The sequence below is a fragment of the Thunnus maccoyii genome, chromosome 19 (assembly GCF_910596095.1).
Source record: "Thunnus maccoyii chromosome 19, fThuMac1.1, whole genome shotgun sequence".
NCBI classification, from domain to species: Eukaryota; Metazoa; Chordata; class Actinopteri; order Scombriformes; family Scombridae; genus Thunnus; species Thunnus maccoyii.
The window spans coordinates 22,473,351-22,489,165 of NC_056551.1; the positions used below are offsets into that span (position 1 = coordinate 22,473,351).

General features: G+C 37.7%; 1 protein-coding gene across 1 annotated transcript; it reads left to right on the top strand.

The window, feature by feature from the left end:
- The first annotated feature begins 10,477 nt into the window (after positions 1-10,477).
- LOC121885693 (neuropeptide FF receptor 2-like) lies at positions 10,478-15,565 on the top strand. Its single transcript, XM_042395380.1, has 3 exons — positions 10,478-10,805; positions 13,456-13,555; positions 13,650-15,565. The coding sequence occupies exons 1-3, from the start codon at positions 10,478-10,480 to the stop codon at positions 14,542-14,544; spliced, it is 1,323 nt and encodes a 440-aa protein (XP_042251314.1). The 3' UTR covers positions 14,545-15,565.
- Positions 15,566-15,815: the final 250 nt, after the last annotated feature.

Sequence of the window (15,815 nt, forward strand, 5' to 3'; positions counted from 1 at the left end):
GCAGAACTCAGTGTTTTTTTTATGGAGTAGTGTTTTGACTGAGAGCAATAAAACAGTCCAAATGATTCTTAAATGCATGATTGTGTGTGGTGTGTTTTTCTAGCCCATGCAGCTGCTAATGGGTGGGGTTTCAAATCACAAAGGGAGCTTGAAACAATGCTGTGCAAAATAAGTGTGAATACAGAGTTTATCTTGTGAATATGCATTTTACAGAAGGCCAGTTAAGAAGTCACAAAGTGTTTTAGACTTCTTACAGTGCCTATTATTATTTTTAAGTACAACGATAGGATTGTTGCAGCAAATTGAATCTGAAATTCATAAAGATAAGATGTGATTAGGGTATTAATTATCTGGTTAGGGAGATGCAAACGTGGACTGCACATGTGGATTGCACATGTGTTTTTAAGGGAATCATCTGGGTTAAATGCTGTACACACAATCACCACATCCTGCTGTAAGTGCTCAGTCTCACAGCAAAGATGAGAAATTAGGGCTGCATAGTTTCCACGATCACAGGACATGCGTTTGGCTGTAATGAAACTAATTGGCTCATCACTGTGAGTAACCGGGTTCTTGTCATTGCTGGGAGGAAAGATATGTGTAATAATGAAATCCTGTGTGGGAGACCACGTCAGACATCCGCTCAGGTTAGCGCTATTAGATATTACAGGTTTTGCCCGAGTGACTGGATATGAATGACAGTATGACTGCCAAAGCTCAGGAAGGGATTACCTGTCTGAGTTAGACAAACGAGTAACATCCTGAAACCCCTGCATGTGTCGATTACATAACCGCAGACAGTTCCGACAAGTGTGATAAATCCAGTAACATCCCAGCCAATATCATGTTCACACTTTAAACATTTCACTATGTAAACAAAAATGAGCAAATATATTATTTAAATGTATGTATGTATTGGTTTATCTTTGCTCAGATAATGTCCGAATGGTGTACAATATATTTCCAAACTGCATTGTATTCTGGCTCAAGGGGGCAGTAGTGACTCTTTCCAAAAAGGCACATGTACTGTAGGAGTGCAATGCAGGTGACAAACATGAGCCCTGAGAAACAGAGAAACCTGAACTTCAACTGTTCAAATCAGCTGCTGGATCATCAGTTGTTAAGGCATCCAACAACATCTGAAAGTGAGAAAAATGGGAAAACCTGTGCAGTGTGATGAAATCCAATCCAATATCACTGTAATATACCTTTGTCAAACATGCATTTTGTTTGACACTATGTTGGGGGGGTGTTGATTCAACTTAAAGGTGTTTCTAATATTTTTCTCCACACTTTTAGAAACTCATTGAAAATCAAACAACCACTGTGAGGCAGTGCAAGGTTGTAACTTCCAGTCCTGGAAGAAGAACTGCTTTTATAGTGTACAGGGTAAAAAGTGCTTTTGCAACAGCTTCTCTTCAAAATTGACATTTTGCTGGGACAGTATCTTTAATAGACCATCATCTAAAATCCATTTTAGTGGCATGATAACACCATAGTCTTACAATATCTACTACCTTTTTAGAAGATGAGAACACCTTGTATTTTAAAGGAGTCTGCTACAACAACAAGTCACTCGATGCCGGCCTTAATATAAAGACACTAGAGCTCTGTATTTGTGATTCAGTTAAACATGTTGTAGGTACCAGTTTGCAGTCTCAAAAAGATTGATTTGTTCGCCTAAATGCATTGCCACTTGGAAATGTTCTGCAAGAAATCACAGAGGCAGCGTAGGCAATGTCTGCATAACTGTGCTAATTTGAAACCAAGAAAAGATGAGTGCTTATAAGCATATCTGGACAGAAATAAGGTCTTGTACAGCTCTCTATACAAGAGACATTTACAGCACATCTGAATGCAGGGGTAATGACAGCATAACTCTTATGACACAAGTGTCATATTCAAGTCTTGTCAGCCTGGTCAGACTAGAAATACTACATAGAAATAATGTAAAAAAAAAGGATGCTATCAATTGATTTGGAGATGTGGAAACTAAATGTTTTGGGAAAAAAAACAATCAGCATATGCAGGGATAGAAATTGACATTCTGCTCTGAAGCTTCTTCCTCCGCCTTTGCTTTAACACTCTTAATAAACTGACGGTGCACCCGCTGGCTCTCAACACGTACTGTACAACCCTCCCATGACATGGTCTCCAAGGATCGTAACAATGTCCTGTGATTGTCTGTCCAGACTCTGCTCACTGTGTCATTTCTCAGTCGAGAGGAGCCATTAGCGTGTTTTCCCTCTGGGCGTTGTAGGCAGTTCATCAAGGCCATACTGCCAGTTTTTTCTTAATAAAATGTCTTTCACTTAGACCAGCGAAGGCAATCATGGATTTATAATTAGTCTCTTAATTAATATTCCTATGTTCTAACTCAGGCAAGGAACATGATGTTGGAAAAGTGTTGAATCTCAGGCATCAGGGTGATGGGTCCACAGCACAAACTGTGCAGCTCATGCAGTTTCAATGGCCCTGTCTTTGCCCTGTCACACTGTGAGATCTGAAGACAATAAGAATGCTACATTATGCTAATTATACTATCATTACAATGCGTAAAAGAAAACAAAAGCAAATGTATATACGTACAATCCAAATAAAGCAATGGATACTGAGAGAAAACGTATTACAGTTAGCTCTCAGAGGGGCTAATAAGAGGAGGGGTGGGACTTTTGGTAGACAATTTAATAATGAGGTTAATGACACTGCAACATATTTTCTTTTTGACTCATGAGGCCTGTAATTATTGTTCTATTTAATGTCGTGTTGTTAACCCAGATTTTTAGTTGTAGTTAATGTGCAGTGTCCCGCCTTCTTTTGTTGAGCCTTGAAAACAAAAAATGAGGTCACTATTTTGTACTGTGATTATAACACTTTCATGTCTTTTTTAGTATTTTGATCGATAACAGTAACAACTACTAACTCAAAATTGTTTGATAAATGACTTTTATGCTGTTGTGGGAGGTAACTAAGTACATTTTTTCAATTTCTGTACAGTTTTGAGGGACTTGAGTGTTTCCATTTTATGCTCCTTTTACTTCTACTGCACTACATTTCAGAGAGAAATATTATATTTTTTGCTCTTCCACATTTATTTGACAACTAAAGGCCTGGTTACTAGTTACTTTACAATTAGAGTTTTCAAACAAATATATGATCATCTAATAAATTGTGATGCATTCGTATAGATTACATTACTAAACAGGAAATAAAGCAGCCAAAATTAGCTCAAACTTGATTAGCACAAATATTAGTGATAATAATTCAATAGTAGGCTATAATATATACAGCAATATACAACTCTAGATTGGACCATTCTACATAATGAGTTCCTTTGATACTTTAAGTGTATTTTCTGTTCTTTTACTTACTTACTACTTACTTTCAACCACATTGTAAATTTCTCAAAGAACTTAAGTAAAAAGTCAAGGGGTTGTGATATGTAGCACAACAAGCTAACGTGGCACTGTAAACGTAACTATGTTCCCCAGTGGTGCAGTGGTGTCTGCCTTACACTGAACTACTCTCTGGAGACTGAAGACTTGACGGCTGTTTTAAGTCTTTGGAGCTGTTTCTAAACCAATTAACATGCCTGTAATCTTTGTAGTGAAGGAACAGGTCACTCAGTGCAACTATGTGGCTCATTGACGTGTTTTTAATAGTTTTTGTACAACAACGGAGGTCTACGGCACAGAGGAATACAATATATCAGGATGTGGATACACACGCAATACTTGGCTCTGAAGTTGAGATTTGTTAACAATAAGGATATAGAAAAACGCCAGCCTTATCATTTAAGTAAAATTTTAAATGCATGACTTTCTTAATAGAGAATTCCATTGTAAGCCAACCTTACACATTTACCAGCACAGAGTGCTGATTCAAAACTCAACAGTAAAAATATGATTTCTGAACTGCTTATGCTTAAAAATGATGAAAACAAAAATGCTTACAGTAAGTCAAATTTGTGAGATAAGAGGTCAAGATTTTGACTTTATCATGAGTATTTTTATTTTTTACCCTGTATTTTCATCTTTTTTTTTTCTTTTCATGGCACAAATGGGTTTCCAAAGACAGGAAGGGAGATTGTGCCTCACACTCATGATGGTAATTAATTAAAACTTTAACAGAAAAATAAGTTTTATAGTCTATTACTGTTGTGAGAACAGCAAACACTCTTCCTCCTTTATATCATTACTTTTCCAGCACTGACACTGCTCCCCCTTGCACACCCGATACCAAATATCGTACAAACACGTGGTTATTTCCGTAAATGTATTCAGTGTCAAACAGCTACATAGACAAACACATTCACACTTACAGCATGGGAAATATAGTTTCCTGTTTACTAGAGCTGCATGTTTTTGGACTGTGGAAGGAAACCAGCACAGACATGGAGAGAGCACGTAAAGTCCAAAGAGAAAGAACCCAACTAGATGGCAGATTCATTCTAATGGCCTTCCTGCTATGAGAAAGGGTCACTCAATTAATCAGGCCATATGTCTAAATGCATCCATTTGAAAAATGTATTTTTGCACATTTTTGAATTGGTGTTCAATGTATTAAAGTTACTACATGTATTATGCATTTTAACCAAGTTCCAACTGGCACACACATTTATGTCAGACTGCAGTTTTTTTTAAAACTAAAATACAAAGCCATGCATTTTAAAACACAAATAGCTCATTTTAGTGGGTTTCATTCGTTTGCAAGGTGCACAAATGGGGAGACAATGCTCTCAGTATGGTTTTTGGTTTCGACATTGACACTAAATTTGAAAAGCCCATTAGAGGCATAGCAAAAACTGCTGTTCACGACAGAAATATAGAAAAGGTTGTATATATTTCTCTCTCCAGATAACACTGAAAGGCTAATGTATTTTTTTTTTATTACCAGTAAGGTAATGCACTCCTCTCTCTCTTCCCTAAATAGACAATAGCCGAACTAGAATTAGAACTGCTGTGAGAGTTTTAATGTGAACCAGAAGGGGAATGCAAATTACTGTTTTAAAATCCTGTCATATCTTCTTGTGAGTTTTAGAAAATAAAAGTCTCTATTCTCTTCTATTCTCTATTCTCTCGCCCTCTACTTTTTTGTGGATTTGCACCTCAGGACATACATATATTCATATTCATGTTGCTCTGAAGAGGCATGGTAATGTAATGTAGTTCAACCATTTTTTTGTATTTCATGGAATTTTTGTGTCATCTGCAGGCAATAAGGTTACACTCAAAATCATGTTTCATAATTAAATTAAGATTATGTGATTCTGAATAAAGGGTTTAATTCAATAAAAGTTCAGGTGTTTGTGCAACACTTAGTTATTGCTTTTGTGTAAGCAGTTGTACTTCAATTATCTTTTCTTGATATACTGTATCACATAATTAAATTATACTTTTTCAATATCTATATGAAAAAGCTTGACACACATGAAAAATGTTCTGTGCCCATTATTGATCACTATTGATCACTAGTCCTGCAGAGGTCAGTTCGGTGAAAGGTAATGATGAGTTGCAAACATGCATTTTTTAAGTGAGGGGACAAGATATAAGGACACTAAGCAGAAATGTTGCCTGGAGAGATGAGTGCAGGCAGCCATGGAAGAAAAAAAAGAGCACTGTTAGAAAATGTGATTGGCCAATAGCCTCAGGCAAGGAGAGGAGGAAGGGCAATGGGATTATTTAATCCCTTAATGGACAATTTCTGCTTGATAGTTATTTTTAGTTTACTTTATTTTTTTTTTACATTTAAATAATTCATCATCATCACTCATTATTAACTCACTGAGTCACTGTGAATAAGAAACCAACAAGGCAAACTACAGCATGGACACTTTTTGTTAACTGCCTGTAATTATCATTTTTGATGATCACTATGTAATAGTCTTGCAATCATTAACACGCATTTGTCGGAGAAATCGAAGGCCCAGCTAAATGCACCATTTATTAATTCACCATAGATTATTTTTAGTATTTTTTAGTATTGTTGTTATCTGTTTTTAGCAATGCTGTTACTATGGCTCTATAGATGGCAATGTCAGTCTGTCTGTTGATCAGTCGATCCACCATTTTGGTCCAGGCTGAAATAGCTCAACAACCTTCGGATGGTCTGTCATGAAATTTTGTGTAGACATTCATGACCCCCAGTTGATGAATCCCAAGGTCTTTGGTGATCCCCTGATTTGTCCTCTACCACCACCAGCAGGTCAAAATGTTCACTTTTTCAGTGAAATATCTCAACAGCTATTGAGCGGATTGCCATGAAATTTGGTACACACTTTATATATCCTCTCAGGGTTAATTGCAGGTCAAAATTACAATTTGTCCAATACTTTAGTTTATGATCAAATACATACAAAACTAATGACATTCCCTTCAGACTCAGCTGTAGATTGAGTTCTGTGCTAATTAGCAAATATTAGCATTCTATCATGCTAAGTTAAGATGGTGGACAAGGAAAATGGTAAACACTACCCCTGCTAAAGATCAGCATGTTAGCATCATTGTAGCATGTTAGCATGCTAATGTTAGTAACAGGGCTGCCAACTCTCACGCACTGACCGTGAGACTCATGCAGTTGACACTTTTCACACACTCTCACGCCACACGTCCATTTTCTCACACAGAAAAACAAATTCATAACTGATAACGTTGCGGCACGAAAAGAGGACACTGACAGCGCACGGACAGACAAGTTAGAGCAGCACAGCGCAACAGCAGCACCATGAAACAACGGTTAATCAGACCATTAGGGGGAAAGTCAGTAATATACACAAATCTATTAGAGTATATTGTAATTTATTCTCATGCATGCTGCTCAGAGTAACCCCCATCCCCTCAGGGACAAATCTCACTCCAAGCTGAAGTCAAAGGTTGGCAACCCTGATGTTAGCATTTAGCTCAAAGCACCGCTGTGCCTCAGTACAGCTTCACAGAGCTGCTAGTGTGGCTTCCAACCTCAATAGGACTTACCTGGTCAAACAATGGTTAGATAAATAAATAACATTTCACTGTTGTAGGACAGGGTTACAGGTGTTACTCGACCCAGGTGTAACTTTCTCCCTCTGTCCTTCTTTCTGTATTAACATAACAACAAAAACAACATTCTCAATGTTTTCATTAAATGAGATGAAGTGAAAAAAATACATAATTAGACCATAAAATAACTTGCTGGCGTTGCTTGAAATCATTGTCTTATTGTTATTTTATATGTGTGTGTATGCGTCTGTGAAAGAACATTTCTAATTAGTGCTGTTTAACAATGCCTGAGACTAATTAAGCCAACAGGCAATGAGCCAAAAAACTGCAGAGATGAGAAAAGTTGAGAGTGAATTTTTTGATGGGAGCTTATTATCATTTTTGCATCCTTGATTTTCCACGTCCTTCACACAAAAATACACACACTCTCTCTCTATCTCTATCTCTCTCTCTCTCTCACACACACACACAATCAATCACAACATAATTCTTATAACTTAACATGACAACCATTAGAAATTTCAGTACACACTGAAAGCTCTATTTTTAAAACGCCTCGTCTATCAAACTTCATACAAACTCTAGCTGACAGTGCGTTTCCTCCCTCTCACCTCTCCCTGAGCTAAGAATCCCAACAGTTTGACAGGATTTGTGCTCAAGGCATTTCAACGTGTTAATTAAGCATTCTACAGCAACTGCAGTAGTTTAAAGGGTTTAATTGAACTGTTGTTTCTTGCCCTTCTATCTTCATTTCTACTCAGGTCAAATGTAAGTCATCTACTTATCAAACCTCCTCCTCAACCTACTGCACAGTGGCCACCCTGCACGATTAATCTTGACCTCTTCATCTTACCTTTCACTCCTGTGCATTGATCAGGTGTTGCCCCTTCATTAAGTCTCACCTCTGCTTCTAATCCCTCGACCCATCATCCCTCTGTTTTTACCTTCTGAGCCAATTTTTCTCTCATGTATGCCATTAAACACAAATTCTGTTTGCAATATTGTGTATCTTTGTTGCACCCTTTAATTTGTGGGGCGTGCTGCAGCCTGCATTAATGACATTTTAGTCGACATGTACCAGTTAAAATACCAATTAAAACAGATTCAGTTACAGACACTTCTGTGCAGCACTTAGACTTCACTTTTTCCACTCTGAAGGAGTGAAGATGTGAAGGGTGAGTGGTGAGACTTGACTCATGGAAGACCTGATTAGTGCAGGAGTGAGCACTGAGGAGGAGGCCTGACACCTCGTAAGAGTTGGTCTAAGATTCCCCAACACCTATCTGCCTGATTTATGACGTCCAACCTTTGCCCCCCCATTTCTACAGAGTCATTGCACAGTGTGACAATTAGAAGAATCAACACCCACAGAGTCAGGTGCAGACTACACCTGCAGAAACTGCAAAAAAAGACTGCCACTCGAAAATTAGCACAGCAGGTGCTGCAACTCAACCACTGACTAATCCTTGGTGCATACTCCAACACACACACATATATATAATTCAATTTACACAACATATATTGCTCCCTGTGCCTGCACCGCCCAGTACATCTCTCTTGAGTGAATCTGCTCTCTGTCATCTATAAGCGCTACAGCAGTCTCTGCCTGGCAGGCGCATTGAGCAGACACGCAGGGTTTAACATAGGGATGAGAGTGCGCAGCTTTGCTCTATGAGTGGAATTTCTGTCAAACGGATTTACAACGCCTGTACGGAGAGAAGATAGGAATACAAGTCAGATACTGTTTCCTGAAAGGTAAGAAAGTATCTAGAGTTATTTGTGAAATTTGAGAATTTATAAACTAGATAATCCACTGTACTTCTGTATCAAACTGTCATTTCCCATCTCATCACCTGGGCTAATTTATTAGGAATGTACTGTATTATTTACTTTTGTTGTTACATGAATCAATTGCAAATCAACAGAGATATTAAAGCTGTATGATTGCACATGGATGACAAATCAAGACAGACTTTGACAGATAAAGACGGACTTTTTAATCACTTATATTGAACTGTTATTACTCAGGCAGTGTAAAGGCTGATACCCACCAGGCATGACTTTTGAAAGTGTAGTAGGTACAATAACTTAAGTCCTTGGATCATAAAGTGATAAAACTGTCTGATTCTGTATATCATAGGAATATTGAAGCTCAGTCAGGCTACAGATCTGCAGGAATAATGATTTTCTCTTTAATCCCAGATATACTGCATGTATGACATTTTGGAAATGAGCTCAAACTCAAAAAATCTTCTCAGTCATCCATTTAATTGTTAAAAGAACAATAGGGCAAAGGGTTTCAAGGAAAACAATCCAGATAGATTAAAAACAAATTTTAAATGTTTGAATTGTAGGTGTTTGCTACTCATAGATTATGTTAATTAATTATTTGTTGATGCATGCAGTTGGTAGCAAGATTAATTTTATTTTATAGGCAAGGAGCTATAACTAACAGTGCAGCTATAATCTCTGATCACCTTTTTCAAGAGTTAAACTGTCACAGTGGTGCTGCTCAGTCAGTTTTGGAAATAATTCAAACTGAAAATTTACTCAGAGGGTTGACAGAACAAAAAGTATCTTTTAACAGCTCATTTTTTGAGGAAAAATGTATTATCATTTATTAGATACAATTACAGGTTTTCAAAATACTGTTCGTGATTAAGTGTGAAAATGAAATTATTTAGACTGCATGATTTCATATGTAATTACTTATTAACATGCTAATAATTGATTCATCACATACTATCAATTAAATATTCATCACTGAATAAACCTGGCCTACTTTTTTTTGTTTGTCCCACTGAAAACCATTTTCACATGAGAAAGACTTCACTTTATAAACAGTTGTACAGCAGATGTTCAGCTGCAAGAAATTAATACATGAAATAGCCTAACAATTTTCCTGCCTTAACAATGCCTGGACAATAAAGTTTATTCTATCCTATTCTATGAAAATAGGACTTTGATTAATCTTAATATTCTGCAGTATTGCAGGCTCTGCAGAAGGCATGAGCCTAACCTTGCAGAAGATATAAAGGTCCCAAAATACATTAAGATGTGTCAAATTTAAGTGTCATAAATAATTTGAAGTCAATAGTAACCTAATTCCTTCCCCACAGTGCTGCATTCACATGATTGATGTAACCAATCGGCAAGCTATCAAGCGCACCTCCCCACTGCTCTCAGAATAGATTGGTCACTTTGGTATTGATATTAGAGTGTGTGAGAGAGCATGCACTTGACTGGATCAACCAACCCACAATAATCAAAAGAGGCAAAAATTGGACTATTGATTTCTGGAGAGGTTCTATTGTTTGTAATTACCAATTGATCTATAGGATTGTACTGGGAGGATGTGTGTAATGTTGTTCTGGTTTATAATTGGCTGATTTTGTTAAAGGAGAATAATGTATACACATGCACCAACATGCCAAGCACATAATAAGTTATCCATGTATTACACCTCTGCCTTTCTTTCTCTGTTACTCTCAGATATCACCATGACCCAGAATCTAATTCTCAACACCACCAGGGAGGACATGAACCCTTTCAATTCCTCAAGTTTGCAGGAAAACCCTTTGACTCGCCAGAATATCACCTATGTTGATTTCTACCTCCACAAGCCTTCTGTTGCTGCAATCTTCACCGTCTCCTACCTGCTCATTTTCCTGGTGTGCATGTTGGGCAACGGGGTGGTGTGTTTCGTCGTGCTGCGCAGCAAGAATATGCGCACGGTCACTAACCTGTTCATTCTCAACCTCGCCATCAGTGATCTGCTGGTTGGCATCTTTTGCATGCCAACCACGCTGGTGGACAACATCATAACAGGTCAGGATATAACGTATTTTGTTTGTTCTACTTGTTCTCTCTTTAATCACGCAACTAAATCTAAATTTAAATTTGGAGGTATTACCGTCCACCTGTTTCATTGATGTACTTGCTGCTGCTTTGGATTTATTAATGATGAAGAAAAACTGTCAGTCTTTTCAAAAGTGAAAATCACTCTCCCACAGCTGATTTTTCAAATGTATTGTATTCATCCTGCTTTTACCCTCTCATATACAAACCAACTAGAGTGACAAATAAAACGGCCACCCTAATTGACAGTATTTTAAAAAAATCTTTTGTGTATCCAACTCAGGGATGCTGTGCACAGACATTTCAGACCACTTCCCCGTATTGACTTCAGCAACTGATGTCATACATGTGTGTAAAGATAAAGCATGCTTTTGTAGGTTTAGGGAAGGGAATTTAGGATGCTTCAAATCCATGATTGAGGATGTTCCATAGGATAATATTTATACTCAACTGGATGCTGAATTGGCATACCAATCATTTTCACAAATAATCAACTCTACATTTCAATAAATGCTTTCCTTTAGTTGCTAGTAAATCGTGGTTCTGTTTGGGATTATTGAAGTCCTCTATAAAGAAAAATAAACTATATAAATGATTTCTGCTAAATCCACCTCCCCACAACTTTGATACATACAAATACAAAAACAAATTTCCACATCTATCCCATATAGCAAAAAAGAAATACTATTCAGACAAATTTAAAGAGGCTGCTAGTAACATAAAATCCACGTAAAACATCATTAATCAATTACTTAATAAGAAAAAGGCTCCTGTGAAAATTCCATCTCAATTTACTGATGGTGACATTTCATTTACTAACCCTTCTGATATAGCATTGCCAGTGTGGTTAGCACTCTTGCAAAAAAAATTGTTCATACAGATGAATGTCCAATAGATAAGAATACTGGTTATTTTCCCGCATTGTGTAGATTTGAACCCCCTACATCCAGAGAAGTGCTTGACATTATTGTCAATCTCAATCACTCTGCAGGAGGTCATGATGAAATCAAGGCAAAGCTTTTAAAAGAAGTAACATCTTCAATAAGTGAGCCACTAACTCATGTCCTCTCAGTCTCTTTAAAATTTGGGTTGTCCCAAGAGACCTGAGAGTTGCAAAGATCATACGTTGGATCCTAGCCTTTTCACCAATTACCGGCCAATTTCTATTTTAACTTACTTCTCCAAAATTTTGGAAAAGCTAGTCTTTGCAAGAGAGTTAAAACACCTCAATGATAACAATATCCTCTATAAACACCACTATGGATTTGAACAAAATCACTCAACATGCATAGCTCTCTTGCAACTTATAGAAAAATCTTTACAGCTTTAGACAATATGTTCACAGTTGGTATATTCTTGGATTTATTGAAGGCTTTTACAGTTGATCATAAAATTCTCATTTCTGAACTTCACCGCTATGGCTTTCAGGATGTTGTTATCTATCGGCTTAGTGACTACCTTAATAATAGAGATAAATATGTATCTATAAACGATGGTATTTCTAATGGAATCAAGCTTTATTGTGGAGTGCCCCTAGGATCTATTCTTGGGCCACTTCTATTTCTCATCTACGTAAATGACTTGGCTTGGATGTCTGAATCTGCATTACCCATTCTGTTTGCTGATGATACCAGTATTGTCATATCAGAAGTTAACTTTGGTTCCTTGATCAGAGAAGCTAATGATATTCTATCATATACTGCAAAGTGGTTCCAGATGAACAAACTTTCCCCAAATGTCAAAAAATCCTATTTTATCATTTTCAGAAATAAAAATAAATGTTATACAAAGGAAGATGCTAAATTGTTTCTTAATAATACTGAAATCAACCAAGTCACTACTGCAAATTTTTTTAGGTGTATTAGTAGATAAATAGATAGTATAATGTATCCTGTTTGGGCCAGTACATACCCCTCTTCGATTCAAAAAATTATTTTAATCCAAAAGAAATTTTTAATATTGGCAATTGCGACAAATTGCCATGAACCATCAGAGCCCCTGTTTAAGAAAATAAATGTTATCCATTTCCAACATTAATATTTATCAAACATGTATCTTTATGTGTAAATATATGTTTCAAAAGTATAGCTTAGCTAAAGTATTTCACAACTTATTTTTAATTAACTCTGATGTCCATTCATATCCAACTAGACAAGCAAAGGATATTCCTCTTCCCTATTATCACACAACTCATGGACAATATGCTATAAAAATACAGAAGCCCATCACTTTGGAATATGAAACCTGTCCATCATTGTCAGTATTTGTTCCATATTTATTCATATTTATTTTTGAATTTTCTTACCTCTGCTGCACAATCCCTGCTATGTTTGTGTTTATATACTTTTGCTTTTATTACTTCCTTTGTGCTAATAAATCAAAATAAATCAATCTGTGAACAGAGACTGTGTTATAAAATGACAGCATTATCAATTCATCATTTATATACCACAAGCTTCTGTGTTAGCTTTGATTCAGAAATGGTGAAATATTCATTACTAGAAAGCGTCTGATACTTTCTGCCCATTAGGAGTAATCCTAGCATTTAAATTATTCATGTTGTCTCCCTTTCTTTATGTTTTTACACTTGCACATTTAACAGTTTTTCTTTTTTCTGCAGGATGGCCATTCGGTAGCGTAGTGTGTAAGCTAAGTGGTATGGTTCAAGGCATATCTGTGTCAGCATCTGTCTTCACTCTAGTGGCAATAGCTGTTGACAGGTGAGGGTTGTAATTGTACAGTATGACTGGTTATCATCTGCTTGTGTGCGTGTTTTTTTTCTTCATGCATGTCCATCAATCCCCTTTGTGTTAGGTTCCGGTGCATCGTCTACCCTTTCAAGCAGAAGCTGACCATCAACACCTCAAAGTTAATTATCGTTATCATATGGGTCCTGGCTGTGTCCATCATGTTTCCTTCTGGGGTGATGCTGCAGGTCACCAAGGAGCAGAGGGTGCGAATAGTCCTTGGCCACAACAACAACACCCGCCCCTTCTACTGGTGCCGGGAAAACTGGCCCAATCAGGAGATGCGGAAAATCTACACCACCGTCCTCTTTGCAAACATCTACCTCGCCCCTCTCAGCCTTATCGTCATCATGTACGCTCGTATTGGCCTCACCCTCTTCAAGACCACTGTTCCCCCATTAAGAGGCAGTGGAATTGTTTCTGGAGAGGGCAGTGGCAACAACAAACCAAGCATGGAGGGTCGTCACACAATTTCACGGAAGAAGAAGAGGGTGATAATGATGCTGCTGGTGGTGGCTCTGCTCTTCATCTTATCTTGGTTGCCGCTGTGGACGCTGATGATGCTGAGTGACTATGCCAGCCTGACAGAGCACCAGTATCGTGTCATTAATATCTACGTCTATCCCTTAGCTCACTGGTTGGCCTTCTTCAACAGCAGCGTCAACCCCATCATCTACGGGTTCTTTAACGAGAACTTCCGTAGAGGCTTTCAGGCGGCATTCAAATTCCAGCTGTGCTCCGCTGACATTGAACGCCAGAAGACCTACTCGCATCGGATCCGAGCAAACGCTGTGCTTCCGGTCCAGCCAGCCATCCTAAGTAGATCAGGCTCAGAACTCGGATCAGTGTTGGTGAGGAACGGTAAGTGCTCATGTCAGGAAGCAGAGTGCTTGGCAGGTAGAGGTGACATCAAAGAGCAGGATCTGATCATGGAGGACCTCGAAAAGGTGTCCCAGATTTAGACAGACTGTGCAGCGCAAAGACACTTTCAAAGGTTCTGGGGCTTCTGGAGAATCATGTATTGCATTTTAAGGGCAAACGAGAAACATGCTTCAGAAATACATGATTAAACTCCATGTATGTTTGTTAAAAGTGAATGTACACGCAAGCTTGCTTGAATAATTTTGAATATCTCTTGTGAATGTTTTTTTCAAAGTATATATAGCAAATAATATAAACAAAGAGTTTAAAATACGAATCTGAATGTCCATTATCGCAGTGTAAAGAAATGAATCAGATGACATGAGATTACTGTGTTCATTGCTTCAATTGTGTTTTTGTTGTTCACATATTGTAAAATTAGCCAACCGTATTGACTCTGTGTACAGATTTTCTTTGCAGGTGATGTAATACCTGTGAGATTCAATGAATGGCACAGTGGCACAGTTCAATCGGGCTTTTATACAATGTGTAATGCGCTGAACATTACCACTTTACAGCTTACTCCTGGAAGGTTTTATGTTCCAGGAAGATTATAGGCCTATCTAGACATCTTTGGCAATTGAAGATATTGAGATTAGAATAGCACTGCTCTCAAGGGTGAAGCACAAGGCAGTGTGAGCAGAATTGTGTCAGCTTCCTTCAGTCAAAGAGCATGTTTTAGTGCCCTAAGGCAGTTGGTGTTGGGCTGGCGGCCGTGACATGCAGCAGCAGGAGAAGAAGATCGTGGGCTCATTTGGAAAGCGTCCATGTGCCCTCCCGTTCTCTGCTTTCCTTCCTCGGAGGATTTGGATATTTAAAACAATGTAAAAGGGAAGAAAGTTACATTTATTAGCAGTAGTAAGATTCGGGAAAAGAATAAGTGTGCGTAGTGAATAAAGCAGAGCAGATAACACTGAATGCATGAGCACATATGCATAATGTGGTTATTTACATAAAAAGGGTACGCTCAACATAAACGGGTAGTGGAGATTCACTGTCTGTCGAAGCCTGAATCAAATATGGAAACAAAGCTTATAGATATATAATGCTTAATAGCCTTTTTTGCTCTGATCTTTTTTCAGAACCATTTCAACTGCTGTTTTTTTTTTTTTTTTTTACTGTACATAAGGTTTTTAAATCCCAGGAAAACCACCAGGTCTCACTGTTATGACCTGGCTCAAGTGGCCACAACTAAGAGGAGACACAAAAGTTTATTAAACAGAGTAACCCAGATTAACCAAATTAAAGTTGCAGCTAAATACATACAGTATGGGGTGTGGAGATTGATATGAGGTGCGTGATGCATGAATGG